The sequence below is a fragment of the Phyllobates terribilis genome, unplaced genomic scaffold (assembly GCF_046119375.1).
Source record: "Phyllobates terribilis strain yellow unplaced genomic scaffold, ASM4611937v1 Scaffold_2__4_contigs__length_985480577, whole genome shotgun sequence".
NCBI classification, from domain to species: Eukaryota; Metazoa; Chordata; class Amphibia; order Anura; family Dendrobatidae; genus Phyllobates; species Phyllobates terribilis.
This window is the reverse complement of record NW_027362762.1, coordinates 467,465,319-467,478,579: the sequence shown is the minus strand read 5'-3', so window position 1 is coordinate 467,478,579 and position 13,261 is coordinate 467,465,319. Positions and strand designations below refer to the sequence as shown.

At 39.1% G+C, this 13,261-nt stretch overlaps 1 protein-coding gene across 1 annotated transcript in view; it reads right to left on the bottom strand.

Annotated features, from left to right (window-relative positions):
* The window catches only part of COL9A2 (collagen type IX alpha 2 chain), an 88,548-nt gene extending 80,178 nt beyond the window's left edge, over positions 1-8,370 (bottom strand). Inside the window, exons 1-2 of the mRNA XM_073665734.1 lie at positions 8,135-8,370; positions 682-756 (exon numbers count right to left, since the gene is read on the bottom strand). Of these exons, the coding sequence (XP_073521835.1) occupies positions 682-756; positions 8,135-8,206 (147 nt within the window). The 5' untranslated portion in view covers positions 8,207-8,370. The remainder of the gene's footprint in view (positions 1-681; positions 757-8,134) is intronic.
* Between the last annotated feature and the right edge of the window lie 4,891 nt (positions 8,371-13,261).

The following is a 13,261-nucleotide window of genomic DNA, read 5'->3' as shown; positions in this document are numbered from 1 at the left end:
GGCCGAGAGGAAGAAAAAGCGCTCCTGATGATAGCGACGATGTGCGCATGTGCGGGAAGTGAGTGAGACGAGTGCAGGGGGGTGGAATATGCTAAATAAACTGATAGGCGGGGATTTATGGGCTTCCTAATCAGATAAGCGGGGATTTATGGGCTTCCTAATCAGATAGGCGGGGATTTCTGGGCTTCCTAATCAGATAGGCGGGGATTTCTTGGCGTTCCCCGGACGCCAAGCATGTGAAAACAGATTTTGTAAAAACACATTTCTTTGAAATCAAACCTCTACTATGGGCCACACAGGTATGTATAGATTTACATTTCTATAACCTGTATGCCCATATTAGAGGTCTCATATCTCCCAGGGAGTGACAGATTCCCTTTAAGATAATATTCATGGTTGTTATACTGAACATTAAAAAAATGCAAGTATAAAGATTTCTTAAAGATGTTTTCATTAAAATAATATAAAAATGAATAATGAAAAATGAAAATGAAATAATCACTACTACCATGTTGGTAGATTTTTACATTCATTCCATACTGAAGGTCCAGCAGAACAATCTGCAGCCATATACTATGAAGGATAACTGTCTACTCTTGCCATCTAGTGGTAGTTTTTAAGAAGTGTTCAGATTCTGTCCAGTACATACAGTGGCTCTTTGTTCCAGGTTTGTATACTCACATCTATGCCATCTGATCCAGGGATCCCTGGGAGGCCAGGAGGACCGGGAGGTCCTGGTGGACCTGGAGGACCAGACTGTAGGAAAAAGAAATCAGAGATTAAAGAAACGTATATCTCTGCATAGAATGGATATAGTTAGTGACTGCTGCTATATTGTGTAAAAGAGATCATATAAAACTGAATATTCAGGAAATCTAAAACATTTTCATGTTCATGAGTTTAGAGACCTTTAACCCTTATCCTTCTGTATAATCACCTAGGTGGAGCTCCACAGAGCAATCTATCCTGTTGGCATCCCCATTATGTTGCCATTTATGCCATGATGCATGTGTAAATAATTCTTCATATTGATCTACTACTATACAGAACACTGAAAACAAAAATGTTAAAAATTATCACTGGTGACCCCAAATGACTACAATCTCTACAGAGGTCTGTGTCTATCAAATAAAAATGGTATCTAAGGGTAGAGAAGGTTAAAGAGGTTCATTTGAATCACACCCAAGGCCGCAGATGTTTAGTGTTCAGCATTAGTTATCCGTCATCCGCAGCCAAGAAGAGAGAAACTGAAATAATATTGCAGTCCCATAATGCATTGCACCGTGACCGGTGGGCTGACAGGAGCATCACCGGACTTAGATACACATATAAAATCCAGTTTAGCCTTTTATCCCATGTATATTTTCAGACACATGGATCAGCTGACAAAAACACCATGTATATTGTAGATTATTTTTCTGGCCTATTAATTAGTTTTGTGCCTATAGCTTAGTCTGGGACATCGGTGGTTTGTGGATTTTGCAGTGCTTTAATTACTTAATGTATGTGTAAAAACAATAACCACACGTGGCCTCACTTATCAAAATTGTATAACTGTCTTGGTTGCCCCAAGCAACCAATCAGAGCCCAGCTTTCATGTTCTCCAGAGCAGTCTAAGAAATGAAAGCTGAATTCTGATTGGTTACTATGGCAAGCCAGTTCTACTGCTAGAGCGGTGAATTAAGGCCTGTGCTATACGGCTGCTACCACCATAGCTGGCGCTTATCTAATGATACGTACAGAATAGTAGAGTGCCGAGTAAGATGGTAAGAAACCGTACATGAAGGCTAGGGTTAATAAACATTAGAAAAACATAGGGACCACCCCTGAGGAAGTCACAATTGTGACAAAACACGTGGGGCCGCTTCATACCCCCTTACTCTCCTTTGGCATCCCTTCTTGTTTTTTTCTGTAGTATTCACTTTGGTAATATTTATATTTCTTGACATATTTATTCATCTATTGTATTATTTATTAGGACACTTTATCTGGTTCATTTACTATTTTGGACTTTCATGCATTGAAAAGATATTTATTGCACTTTATATGGTATATATGTATACGTATTTTCTATGCTTTGAGGTTTGCCACCTTATATGGAGAGATAGGGGTTATTTTGACCCCAACAATTATGGCATTTTTTGAGGATCTTGTATTTAGTTTTATGCACTTTTCAAATGTTTGTGTTACATGAATTATTTGTATTGATCTAATGAACTATATTCATTATTATTCAGTGTGCTTCATCCATTCTATATAGCTGCCTTTTTCTTTAATATATGAGGTTAATAAATGTCATAATATAGTTGCTACTACTGTGATATGCTGTCTTTTGTGAATACTTTTGGTTCTTTGTGTGAATATAGGGGTAATGAACCATATACAAAATGGCTGCTCCTACTGTAGTTGTCTGTCATTTTTGAATGCCTATTATAAAGCACAATGATGGATGATAAGAGAATCGTAGGCCATGTTCACACTTTCAGTATTTGGTCAGTATTTTACCTCAGTATTTGTAAGCCAATGCCAGGAAAGGAACAATCAGAGGAAAAGTATAATAGAAACATGGGCACTGCTTCTGTATTTATCACCCACTCCTGGTTTTGGCTTACAAATACTGATGTAAAATACTGACCAAATACTGAACGTGTGACCGTGGCCTTAGATTAAGGCTACGGTCAGACGGCTGTACATTCTCTCACACAAGAGAGTTGGGCCGATTTGCAACTGACACTCTGATCAAACTCTCAGATGTGAGAAGATGGAGAGCAAAATTTCTCCATCATTTTCATTGTGTGAGTCCGCGGAAACCAGATGTCATCCGAGTGCAGTCGGATATTTTCCATGCACCCATAGACTTGAAAGGGTGAGTGGCATCTGATTTCAAAGGGAAATCGCAGCATGCTACGATTTTTTCCACTGACAGATTCTGTCAGTGAAAAACATCGGTCGTTAGCACTGCCCCATTGAATAACAATGGTCCGAGTGCTATCCAATAAAAAATTGGATAGTACTCATCCGACGTATACGTATTTATCCTAAGAACATTTGTCACGTTTGAAATGCATTGACTAAAATTCGGTGCATTGTATTAGTGTTTCAACCAGATGTTAATAAATATTGGATTTTAACCCTTAATTCAAGCAGTAAATTGGACCAATTGTGACTAATGTGAATATCCAAAGACGGGCAGTGTAGAGGTTCCATGCTTCCGATTGTTCTTCCCTGGAATAGATGAGCTGTTCTCTATTTTGGATATATACAGTAAATACCCAGGGCATTGTGTATAAGTATATGCAATGGATACATAAGGAATTACCTATACAGTCCATACCCAGGGCATTGTGTATAAGTATATGCAATGGATACATAAGGAATTACCTATACAGTCCATACCCAGGGCATTGTGCATTGTACATACCTATACTGCACAAACCTGGGGCATAGTGTATAAATATATGTAATAGATACATAGGGCATTACCTATACAATACATACCCAGGGCATTGTGTATTGTGCATACCTATACTCAAAAAAAAGGAATAGTTGTTCCAGCGTCTGGTAAAATAATTCTTTCTTTATTTTCCGTCCATTAAAAACTTGCAAAAAATTACAATGGTTGCATAGGTAGGGTAGGGGAGCAAGTGATCAAGAACGCAAGTGAGCGTTCGAAACACGTCTTGCTCCCCTACCCTGTCTATGCAACCTTTGTAATTTTTTGCAAGTTTTTAATGGACGGAAAATAAATAAAGAATTATTTTACCAGACGCTGGAACAACTATTCCTCTTTTTTTTTTAGCATATTCTGGTGTGGATCCACCTGGTTCCGTGCAAGCTGGATTATAAGTACTGAGTGAGCTGGTTTTCCTTTTACTATATGTGGACATACCTATACTGCACATACCTGGGGTATAGTGTATAAATATATGTAGTAGATACATAGGGCATTACCTATACAATACATACCCAGGGCATTGTGTATTCTACATACCTATACTGCACATACCTGGGGCATAGTGTATAAATATATACTATGCCCATACATAGGGCATTACCTATACAGTCCATACCCAGGGCATTGTGTATTGTACATACCTATACTGCACATACCTGGGGCATAGTGTATAAATATATATAATAGATACATAGGGCATTACCTATACAGTCCATACCCAGGGCATTGTGTATTGTACATACCTATACTGCACATACCTGGGGCATAGTGTATAAGTATATGTAATAGATACATAGGGCATTACCTATACAGTACATACCCAGGGCATTATGTATTCTACATACCTATACTGCACATACCTGGGGCATAGTGTATAAATATATATAATAGATACATAGGGCATTACCTATACAGTCCATACCCAGGGCATTGTGTATTGTACATACCTATACTGCACATACCTGGGGCATAGTGTATAAATATATGTAATAGATACATAGGGCATTACCTATACAATATATACCCAGGGCATTGTGTATTGTACATACCTATACTGCACATACCTGGGGCATAGTGTATAAATATATGTAATAGATACATAGGGCATTACCTATACAATATATACCCAGGGCATTGTGTATTGTACATACATATGCTGCACATACCTGGGGCATAGTGTATAAATATATATAATAGATACATAGGGCATTACCTATACAATATATACCCAGGGCATTGTATATTGTACATAACTATACTGCACATACCTGGGGTATAGTGTATAAATATATGTAACAGATACATAGGGCATTACCTATACAGTACATACCCAGGACATTATGTATTCTACATACCTATACTGCACATACCTGGGGCATAGTGTATAAATATATGTAATAGATACATAGGGCATTACCTATACAATATATACCCAGGGCATTGTGTATTGTACATACCTATACTGCACATACCTGGGGCATAGTGTATAAATATATGTAATAGATACATAGGGCATTACCTATACAATATATACCCAGGGCATTGTGTATTGTACATACATATGCTGCACATACCTGGGGCATAGTGTATAAATATATATAATAGATACATAGGGCATTACCTATACAATATATACCCAGGGCATTGTGTATTGTACATAACTATACTGCACATACCTGGGGTATAGTGTATAAATATATGTAACAGATACATAGGGCATTACCTATACAATACATACCCAGGGCATTGTGTATTGTACATACCTATACTGCACATACCTGGGGCATAGTGTATAAATATATGTAATAGATACATAGGGCATTACCTATACAATATATACCCAGGGCATTGTGTATTGTACATACATATGCTGCACATACCTGGGGCATAGTGTATAAATATATATAATAGATACATAGGGCATTACCTATACAATATATACCCAGGGCATTGTGTATTGTACATAACTATACTGCACATACCTGGGGTATAGTGTATAAATATATGTAACAGATACATAGGGCATTACCTATACAGTACATACCCAGGACATTGTGTATTGTACATACCTATACTGCACATACCTGGGGTATAGTGTATAAATATATGTAACAGATACATAGGGCATTACCTATACAATACATACCCAGGGCATTGTGTATTGTACATAACTATACTGCACATACCTGGGGCATAGTGTATAAGTATATGTAACAGATACGGTACACAGGGCATTACCTATACAATATATACCCAGGGCATTGTGTATTGTACATAACTATACTGCACATACCTGGGGTATAGTGTATAAATATATGTAACAGATACATAGGGCATTACCTATACAATACATACCCAGGGCATTGTGTATTGTACATACCTATACTGCACATACCTGGGGCATAGTGTATAAGTATATGTAACAGATACGGTACACAGGGCATTACCTATACAATATATACCCAGGGCATTGTGTATTGTACATAACTATACTGCACATACCTGGGGTATAGTGTATAAATATATGTAACAGATACATAGGGCATTACCTATACAGTACATACCCAGGACATTGTGTATTGTACATACCTATACTGCACATACCTGGGGTATAGTGTATAAATATATGTAACAGATACATAGGGCATTACCTATACAATACATACCCAGGGCATTGTGTATTCTGCATACCTATACTGCACATACCTGGGGCATAGTGTATAATTTACTAACAAGAGTTCCATGATTAATAAAAGTGATGACAATCTACAGCAATACCAATGCGGATGATTAATATGAAATACAGGCCTAACTCTTACTCTGGAACCGTCGACTGTTCATTAATTTCTGGCATACATCTAAATTGGCTGAAAAATAAAGCTAAATCCCCAGAATGTGCCGTCTTCCCTGCAGGATTTTGTAAAAAAGACTAGCTAAGCATTCATGTCAGCACGCGGCAGTGGCTCTGTCCTTTCATTTGTTTGTGTTCAGGGGCTCTGTGAGTGTGTGGGGAACAGGATCAGACTCCTGACTCCTGAATGGCAAACTTTGTTCTCACATATGAATGCCAAATGTCTCAGGATTCTGCATTCCTCCAGCCTCCTGACCTACAATCACCTTCACATAACCAGTCCACTCCCTCTCTTTCTCCACAGGTCTCTTACACATCCCATCAGCAAAAAGCTGCGTTACCTATAAGTTATACACCCTCGCTACTAACTTTTTATATATAAGGATCTAAGTCAAATCGGCATATTTTACACATTCTCCCCTGTTTATTAAAATTGCCTTCACTTGTTTCTAGGTTACATCTGTGTCAGGCAGAGGTGGATGACAGCAAAAATACAGTACCCACATGAATTGTCATCCAGCTTTTCCAGGTCCCCGAACAGCAAATTTTCTTCATTATTCAATGACACAGTAGTAGACAATGTACCATCATATGAACAGGTTGCTTTTCACTCTTGCAGAGCTGGGTACAATCTCTATGGAGGGCTTTATTGGTCTATTAGATTGTCAAACAGCTTTCCCAACTAGGAATACATATAGACATTACTAAATGACATTTTTAGCAATTTGAAAGAATACTAATAATCATTATATTTATATAGCGCCAATATATGCATATATATATATATATATATACATACATATATCATACCTATAAAGTTCTTATTTTAAGTGGAAAGGCATCTCAATATAGCAAAATGCTAGATTGCTTTAACTACTTTAATTTAATTTCTATCAGCTAGTAATAAATATCCATGATATCCAATGTGGCATTAGGGGGTAAATTTATGTAATCCCTTATCGGAAGATGCTACTTTATAGGCCCAGTATGCCCCAATATGTAGAGTGCAGGTATATGGCAACATAGCAAAACAACTGAGTAGTAAAGTAACAAATTATATAAAACACATACATGTATGTGTCTGAGCCATGAACTAAGACTAGGGCCTCATTCAGATACCGTTTTTTCGTGTACAAGTTCCATATGTGGTTTTTTTCCCAATAGAAATTGTACCTATTATACAAATACATGTTCATGTATTTTTGTGGAATGAGTGGTCAGCACAATATCTTGGAAAAGTCCAATATTGATCAGATTCTCAGATCAAAATCACCAATGCAAGTCTATGGGTCCATGAAAAATCGGACAGCATTCAGATGTCATCCATGTACTGTCCATTCTTCACAGACAGTTTCATAGGAGAAGCTTGAGAAATCTTCAACAGTTTTTTTTTTCATCTGAGAAAAACTGGTGAAAGTCTGCTGACCAAACTGATGATAAAAACTGATACAACTAAACTCTGATAATAAAAAAAAAACATAAAACTTGAACCATCTTATATGGGTTGACCTACAATAGAAGTGTATTTAATAAACTCCTTAAGTACCAACTATTGAACTAGATCACTTTAAGGCTACCATGGGCCTCCATTCTCTGAGACATCCTTGAAGCATATTGCAGCTCAAGTCCATTTACAGATTTGTTCTCTCTTCTGCCATTAGGAGTATGAAAATAATAAGAGGTAAAACTATAAGGTCATTTCTAAGAAGAAAACCAAACCAACTCCTACACTAGATTAAAGCTACACATCCAAGGACAATACACCAATGCAGCCTTAAAATGTCATTATCATTCCAAAAAATGATCCAAAAAATGTAAAAGAAACTTACAAACTGTGCCAGGGAAAGGCAGACGAGATGAACAATCACAGAGAGCTGCAGGCTTCCCCATATACTGGCCATGGTGCTAGCTTCAGGTTGCCAGAGGACCTGCAGGGAGGGGAGGGGAAAGCCACACAGGCTTTTCTAAAAATCCTTCCAGCAAGGCGAGAGCTCCAGCTAGCCCTGTGTTGCCAGACCCCAAATACTTGAATATATGGGATGAAGCCCACTGACACACTGAGATGGGGTAAGGTTAGAAGAGGGAGGAGAATCTAAGAATATTCAATAGGCTGCTAGGTGGGAAAAGTGGGCAATTGGTTGGCGGGAGAAAGAACCTCCCTTCATCCCTTCCTAACATCAAGTCAAGGCTTCAGGTACGAGGTCTTAATTCCCACAGCCCCTTCCTGCGTTCCTAAAATACGTTACAAAACCTAACTTTAGCTTAGTTGACTAAAAGACTGTTATTATACTGAAATGATTTGGTGTCCCTGTGTATTCAGATTTATATAAATTCAGATTTCATTCTCTACAAGTGCACATCATTAAAATGAATTACAAACGTAGCAGAACTGGTCTCTAGAACTCTTCGAATCAGAATTGACTTTTATTTTTCACGGTCATGAAGCAAGACCATGCAGACACATAAAGAATGGGTGATGTATCCTAGAGCAAACATTTGCAGAACCTCTCAGTAGGAGAGAGCGACACTGAATGGCTCCTTGTTCGGAGCAGACAGCTGCTCCTCTATCTTCTTTACATGTTCCTTCCCAGCACACTCCTCGCTGACTTCCTGTTTAATTGACTCCGGCCTGGTCTTATAATGTACCCCATTGTGCGTACTAAAACTATACATGAAAAGAACTGGGGGGATACTATGTAACCCTTTGTGTGCTGTCAGGGAATTAACAGAGGGAAAACTGCAAATTTGTACCTGGTTCTTGTGGTTGGTGGTTTCACTAGAGGGCATTCATGCCCAGTCCGAAAATCTCCACATTTTCACCAAGTTGCTACATTGTCTGACTGTTTGCTTGAGAATGTAATTGTTTAATTGTTTGGTGTAGTTAATGACAAGCCATTAAAGGGAATCTGTCAGCAGGCTTTTGCTACTGAGTGCAGAATAATGTAGGCAATGAGACACTGATTCCAATGATCTCTCACTTAGTTTACTGCTTATAGTAGCACAATCAGAGTTTTTAGATGTAGGATGTAGCAGAGCTGAGAAAGCTAACCCCGCCCACACCAGGCTCTTTATATACAATGTCCATAGACAGTGAGGTGCCTATCACAGAATTGGGAGGAGTCGTACAAGTGCCACCCACCAGATAGTCACAGCAATGACAATGTCCTAGTGACAAAAACTTCAGTGTAAATAAACAGCAGCACACAGCTTGACATTTGACACATCATTGAATTAAGTGTTTTAACCCCTACCCCTTGCTGTCCTCAGATGACATAGGAAAAACCTGCTGACAGATTCCTTTTAAAGATGTTTGCAAACTATACTGTACATCGTCTGTGTCTGCATTTATAAAGATAAAAAAATATAGTCAGTTTTAATTATAAGCTACATGCTTGACAAGGGGGTGTGGCCTTTAGGAAAGAGAGGCCCAAATTGAGATTGTGTTTGTTGAAATTGCACCGATATTGTGCCATAGTTTGTCATAAATTTATGGACCAAAGTAAGCCAAATAATACAGTAGGTGGTGTAAACTTAGGGGGGAAATTAATTATTGCCTCTTGGAAAAAAATTGTCGCAACTTAAGGCCCACGTCATATTTACACAATGATTTGTAACTTTTTGGCTTTTTCTGCCGATTATGTCACCTTTGTAAAAAATGGGAAGAGTTTTGTGGAAGGAAAGGAGTGGAGCCACACATGGCCGGTCAAATGTACAATAATTTATATCAGAAACTGGTGGAAATTATAGCATAAATGTACAGTACAGAACAAAAGTTTGGACACACCTTCTTCTCATTTAAAGATTTTTCTGTATATTCTTGACTATGAAAATTGTACATTCACACTGAAGGCATCAAAACTATGAATTAACACATGTGGAATTATATACTTAACAAAAAAGTGTGAAACTGAAAATATGTCTTATATTCTAGGTTCTTCAAAGTAGCCACCTTTTGCTTTGATGACTGCTTTGCTCACTCTTGGCATTCTCTTGATGAGCTTCAAGAGGTAGTCACCGGAAATGGTCTTCCAACAATCTTGAAGGAGTTCCCAGAGATGCTTAGCACTTGTTGGCCCTTTTGCCTTCACTCTGCGGTCCAACTCACCCCAAACCATCTCGATTGGGTTCAGGTCTGGTGACTGTGGAGGCCAGGTCATTTGGCGTAGCACCCCATCACTCTCCTTCTTGGTCAAATAGCCCTGACACAGCCTGGAGATGTGTTCGGGGTCATTGTCCTTTTGAAAAATAAATGATGGTCCAACTAAACGCAGACCGGATGGAATAGCATGCCGCTGCAAGATGCTGTGGTAGCCATGCTGGTTCAGTATGCCTTCAATTTTGAATAAATCCCCAACAGTGTCACCAGCAAAGCACCCCCACACCATCACATCTCCTCCTCCATGCTTCACTGTGGGAACCAGGCATGTAGAGTCCATCCGTTCAACTTTTCTGCATCGCACAAAGACACGGTGGTTAGAACCAAAGATCTCAAATTTGGACTCATCAGACCAAAGCACAGATTTCCACTGGTCTAATGTCCATTCCTTGTGTTCTTTAGCCCAATCAAGTCTCTTCTGCTTGTTGCCTGTCCTTAGCAGTGGTTTCCTAGCAGCTATTTTACCATGAAGGCCTGCTGCACAAAGTCTCCTCTTAACAGTTGTTGAAGAGATGTGTCTGCTGCTAGAACTCTGTGTGGCATTGACCTGGTCTCTAATCTGAGCTGTTGTTAACCTGAGGCTGGTGACTCGGATAAACTTATCCTCAGAAGCAGAGGTGACTCTTGGTCTTCCTTTCCTGGGGCGGTCCTCATGTGAGCCAGTTTCTTTGTAGCGCTTGATGGTTTTTGCAACTGCACTTGGTGACACTTTCAAAGTTTTCCCAATTTTTCGGACTGACTGACCTTCATTTCTTAAAGTAATGATGGCCACTCGTTTTTCTTTACTTAGCTGCTTTTTTCTTGCCATAATACAAAATCTAACAGTCTATTCAGTAGGACTATCAGCTGTGTATCCACCTGACTTCTGCACAACACAACTGATGGTCCCAACCCCATTTATAAGGCAAGAAATCCCACTTATTAAACCTGACAGGGCACACCTGTGAAGTGAAAACCATTTCTGGTGACTACCTCTCGAAGCTCATCAAGAGAATGCCAAGAGTGTGCAAAGCAGTCATCAAAGCAAAAGGTGGCTACTTTGAAGAACCTAGAATATAAGACATATTTTCAGTTGTTTCACACTTTTTTGTAAAGTATATAATTCCACATGTGTTAATTCATAGTTTTGATGCCTTCAGTGTGAATGTACAATTTTGATAGTCATGAAAATACAGAAAAAAAATTTAAATGAGAAGGTGTGTCCAAACTTTTTGTCTGTACTGTATGTGAGAAATATGTACCTCTTTTTAAATTAGGCACATCATTGGCTTAACTAGAGTCTGATGGGCCATCCTAAATAAATTATATAAATATATATATACTAGATGGAGGCCCGATGCTATCGCATCGGGAGGGCTGTAATGTCATGATGGGGTCAGGCTTTGCAGCGTTGAGAATCTCTCCCCCCATGTGATCACCCACCTATCCACTCTGTCTTTCCCCATGTGCTGACTTCTCCCGTCTGTGCTCTCTTCTTTGACCTGTCTACTAGAGATGAGCGTTGTTCTACTCGAACTGTTCGCCAATCTCAAATTCGAGCTGTTTTGGGCGGTGTTCGAGCCGGTCGGCGAACACGAACAATTTGAGAAAAATTCGGCTGTTCGAGGTTATGTTCGATAACTGTTCGTGCACCAAAATCATAACTGGATTTTTTCTCAGTAATGATGAAAATTAATGTTAATACGCAGTTTGAGTGTACAGCGGGGCGGGGGGAGGGGCAGGGGATGGATCTCTGCAGGAACAATGAAGATCTCCATTTTTTTTTCTCTTTCCCGCATTTGCAGTGGGGAGGTGCAATCTGTCAGCCTATCAGCAGCGCACACACGGAGCGAAGTGCTTTTTTTCACACAAGCAAGGGCATGTGTGATTGGCAGTGTATGTCACATGTCCTTGCCCTATAAGACCAAGCCATTTTCCCCGTCGCCACCATTTTCTCACTGCTGCAGCTGCGTGTTAGACGGCACCGCTGTTGCTGTGTGCGCTATACCTTGTTAATTTCAAGCCAATTTTCGCACAAATATACAGATAGCTTGGGAGTAGGGAATAGTTGTGATTGCAGTCCTTTTAAGGACTAGGTTACAGCATTTCCTACGACTTTTATCAGGCAGGTCTGTGCTCTTAAATAGATAGATTGTGGGAGTAAAGACTAATTGTAATTGGAGTCCTTTTCAGGACTAGGTTACATCAGTTCCTATCAGTTTTTGCCAGGCAGGTCTGTGCCAGTGCTGTGCAAGTTTTTTTCACAGCATTTGGCTGAATCTAGCAAAGCTAATCCTTTTTGGCCTATTGCAGAGTGTGTTAGTCAGTGGAGTAGCCTATCTGTGTTGCAAGATATACCACCTGTGTATAGAATACCAATTTTTTTACTGCACCTAGTGAAGTAAAATCTTTTGGGCATAGCATCATTCTATTAGTCCATCTATACTGACCTCCATCAGGTTGCAAACTGAATATAATTTTTTTCTGCATCTAGCTCTGAAAAAATATTTGGGCTTCTAGCAGTGTGTGGGACTTGGTCTATTAGTCCATCTATACTGACCTCCATCAGGTTGCAAATTAAAAATAATTTTTTTCTTCATTTAGCTCTGGAAAAATATTTGGGCTTCTAGCAGTGTGTGGGACTTGTTCTATTAGTCCTTCTATACTGACCTCCAGCAGGTTGCAAATTGAATATAATTTTTTTCTGCATCTAGCTCTGAAAAAATATTTGGGCTTCTAGCGGTGTGTGGGACTTGGTCTATTAGTCCATCTATACTGACCTCCATCAGGTTGCAAATTAAAAATAATTTTTTTCTGCATC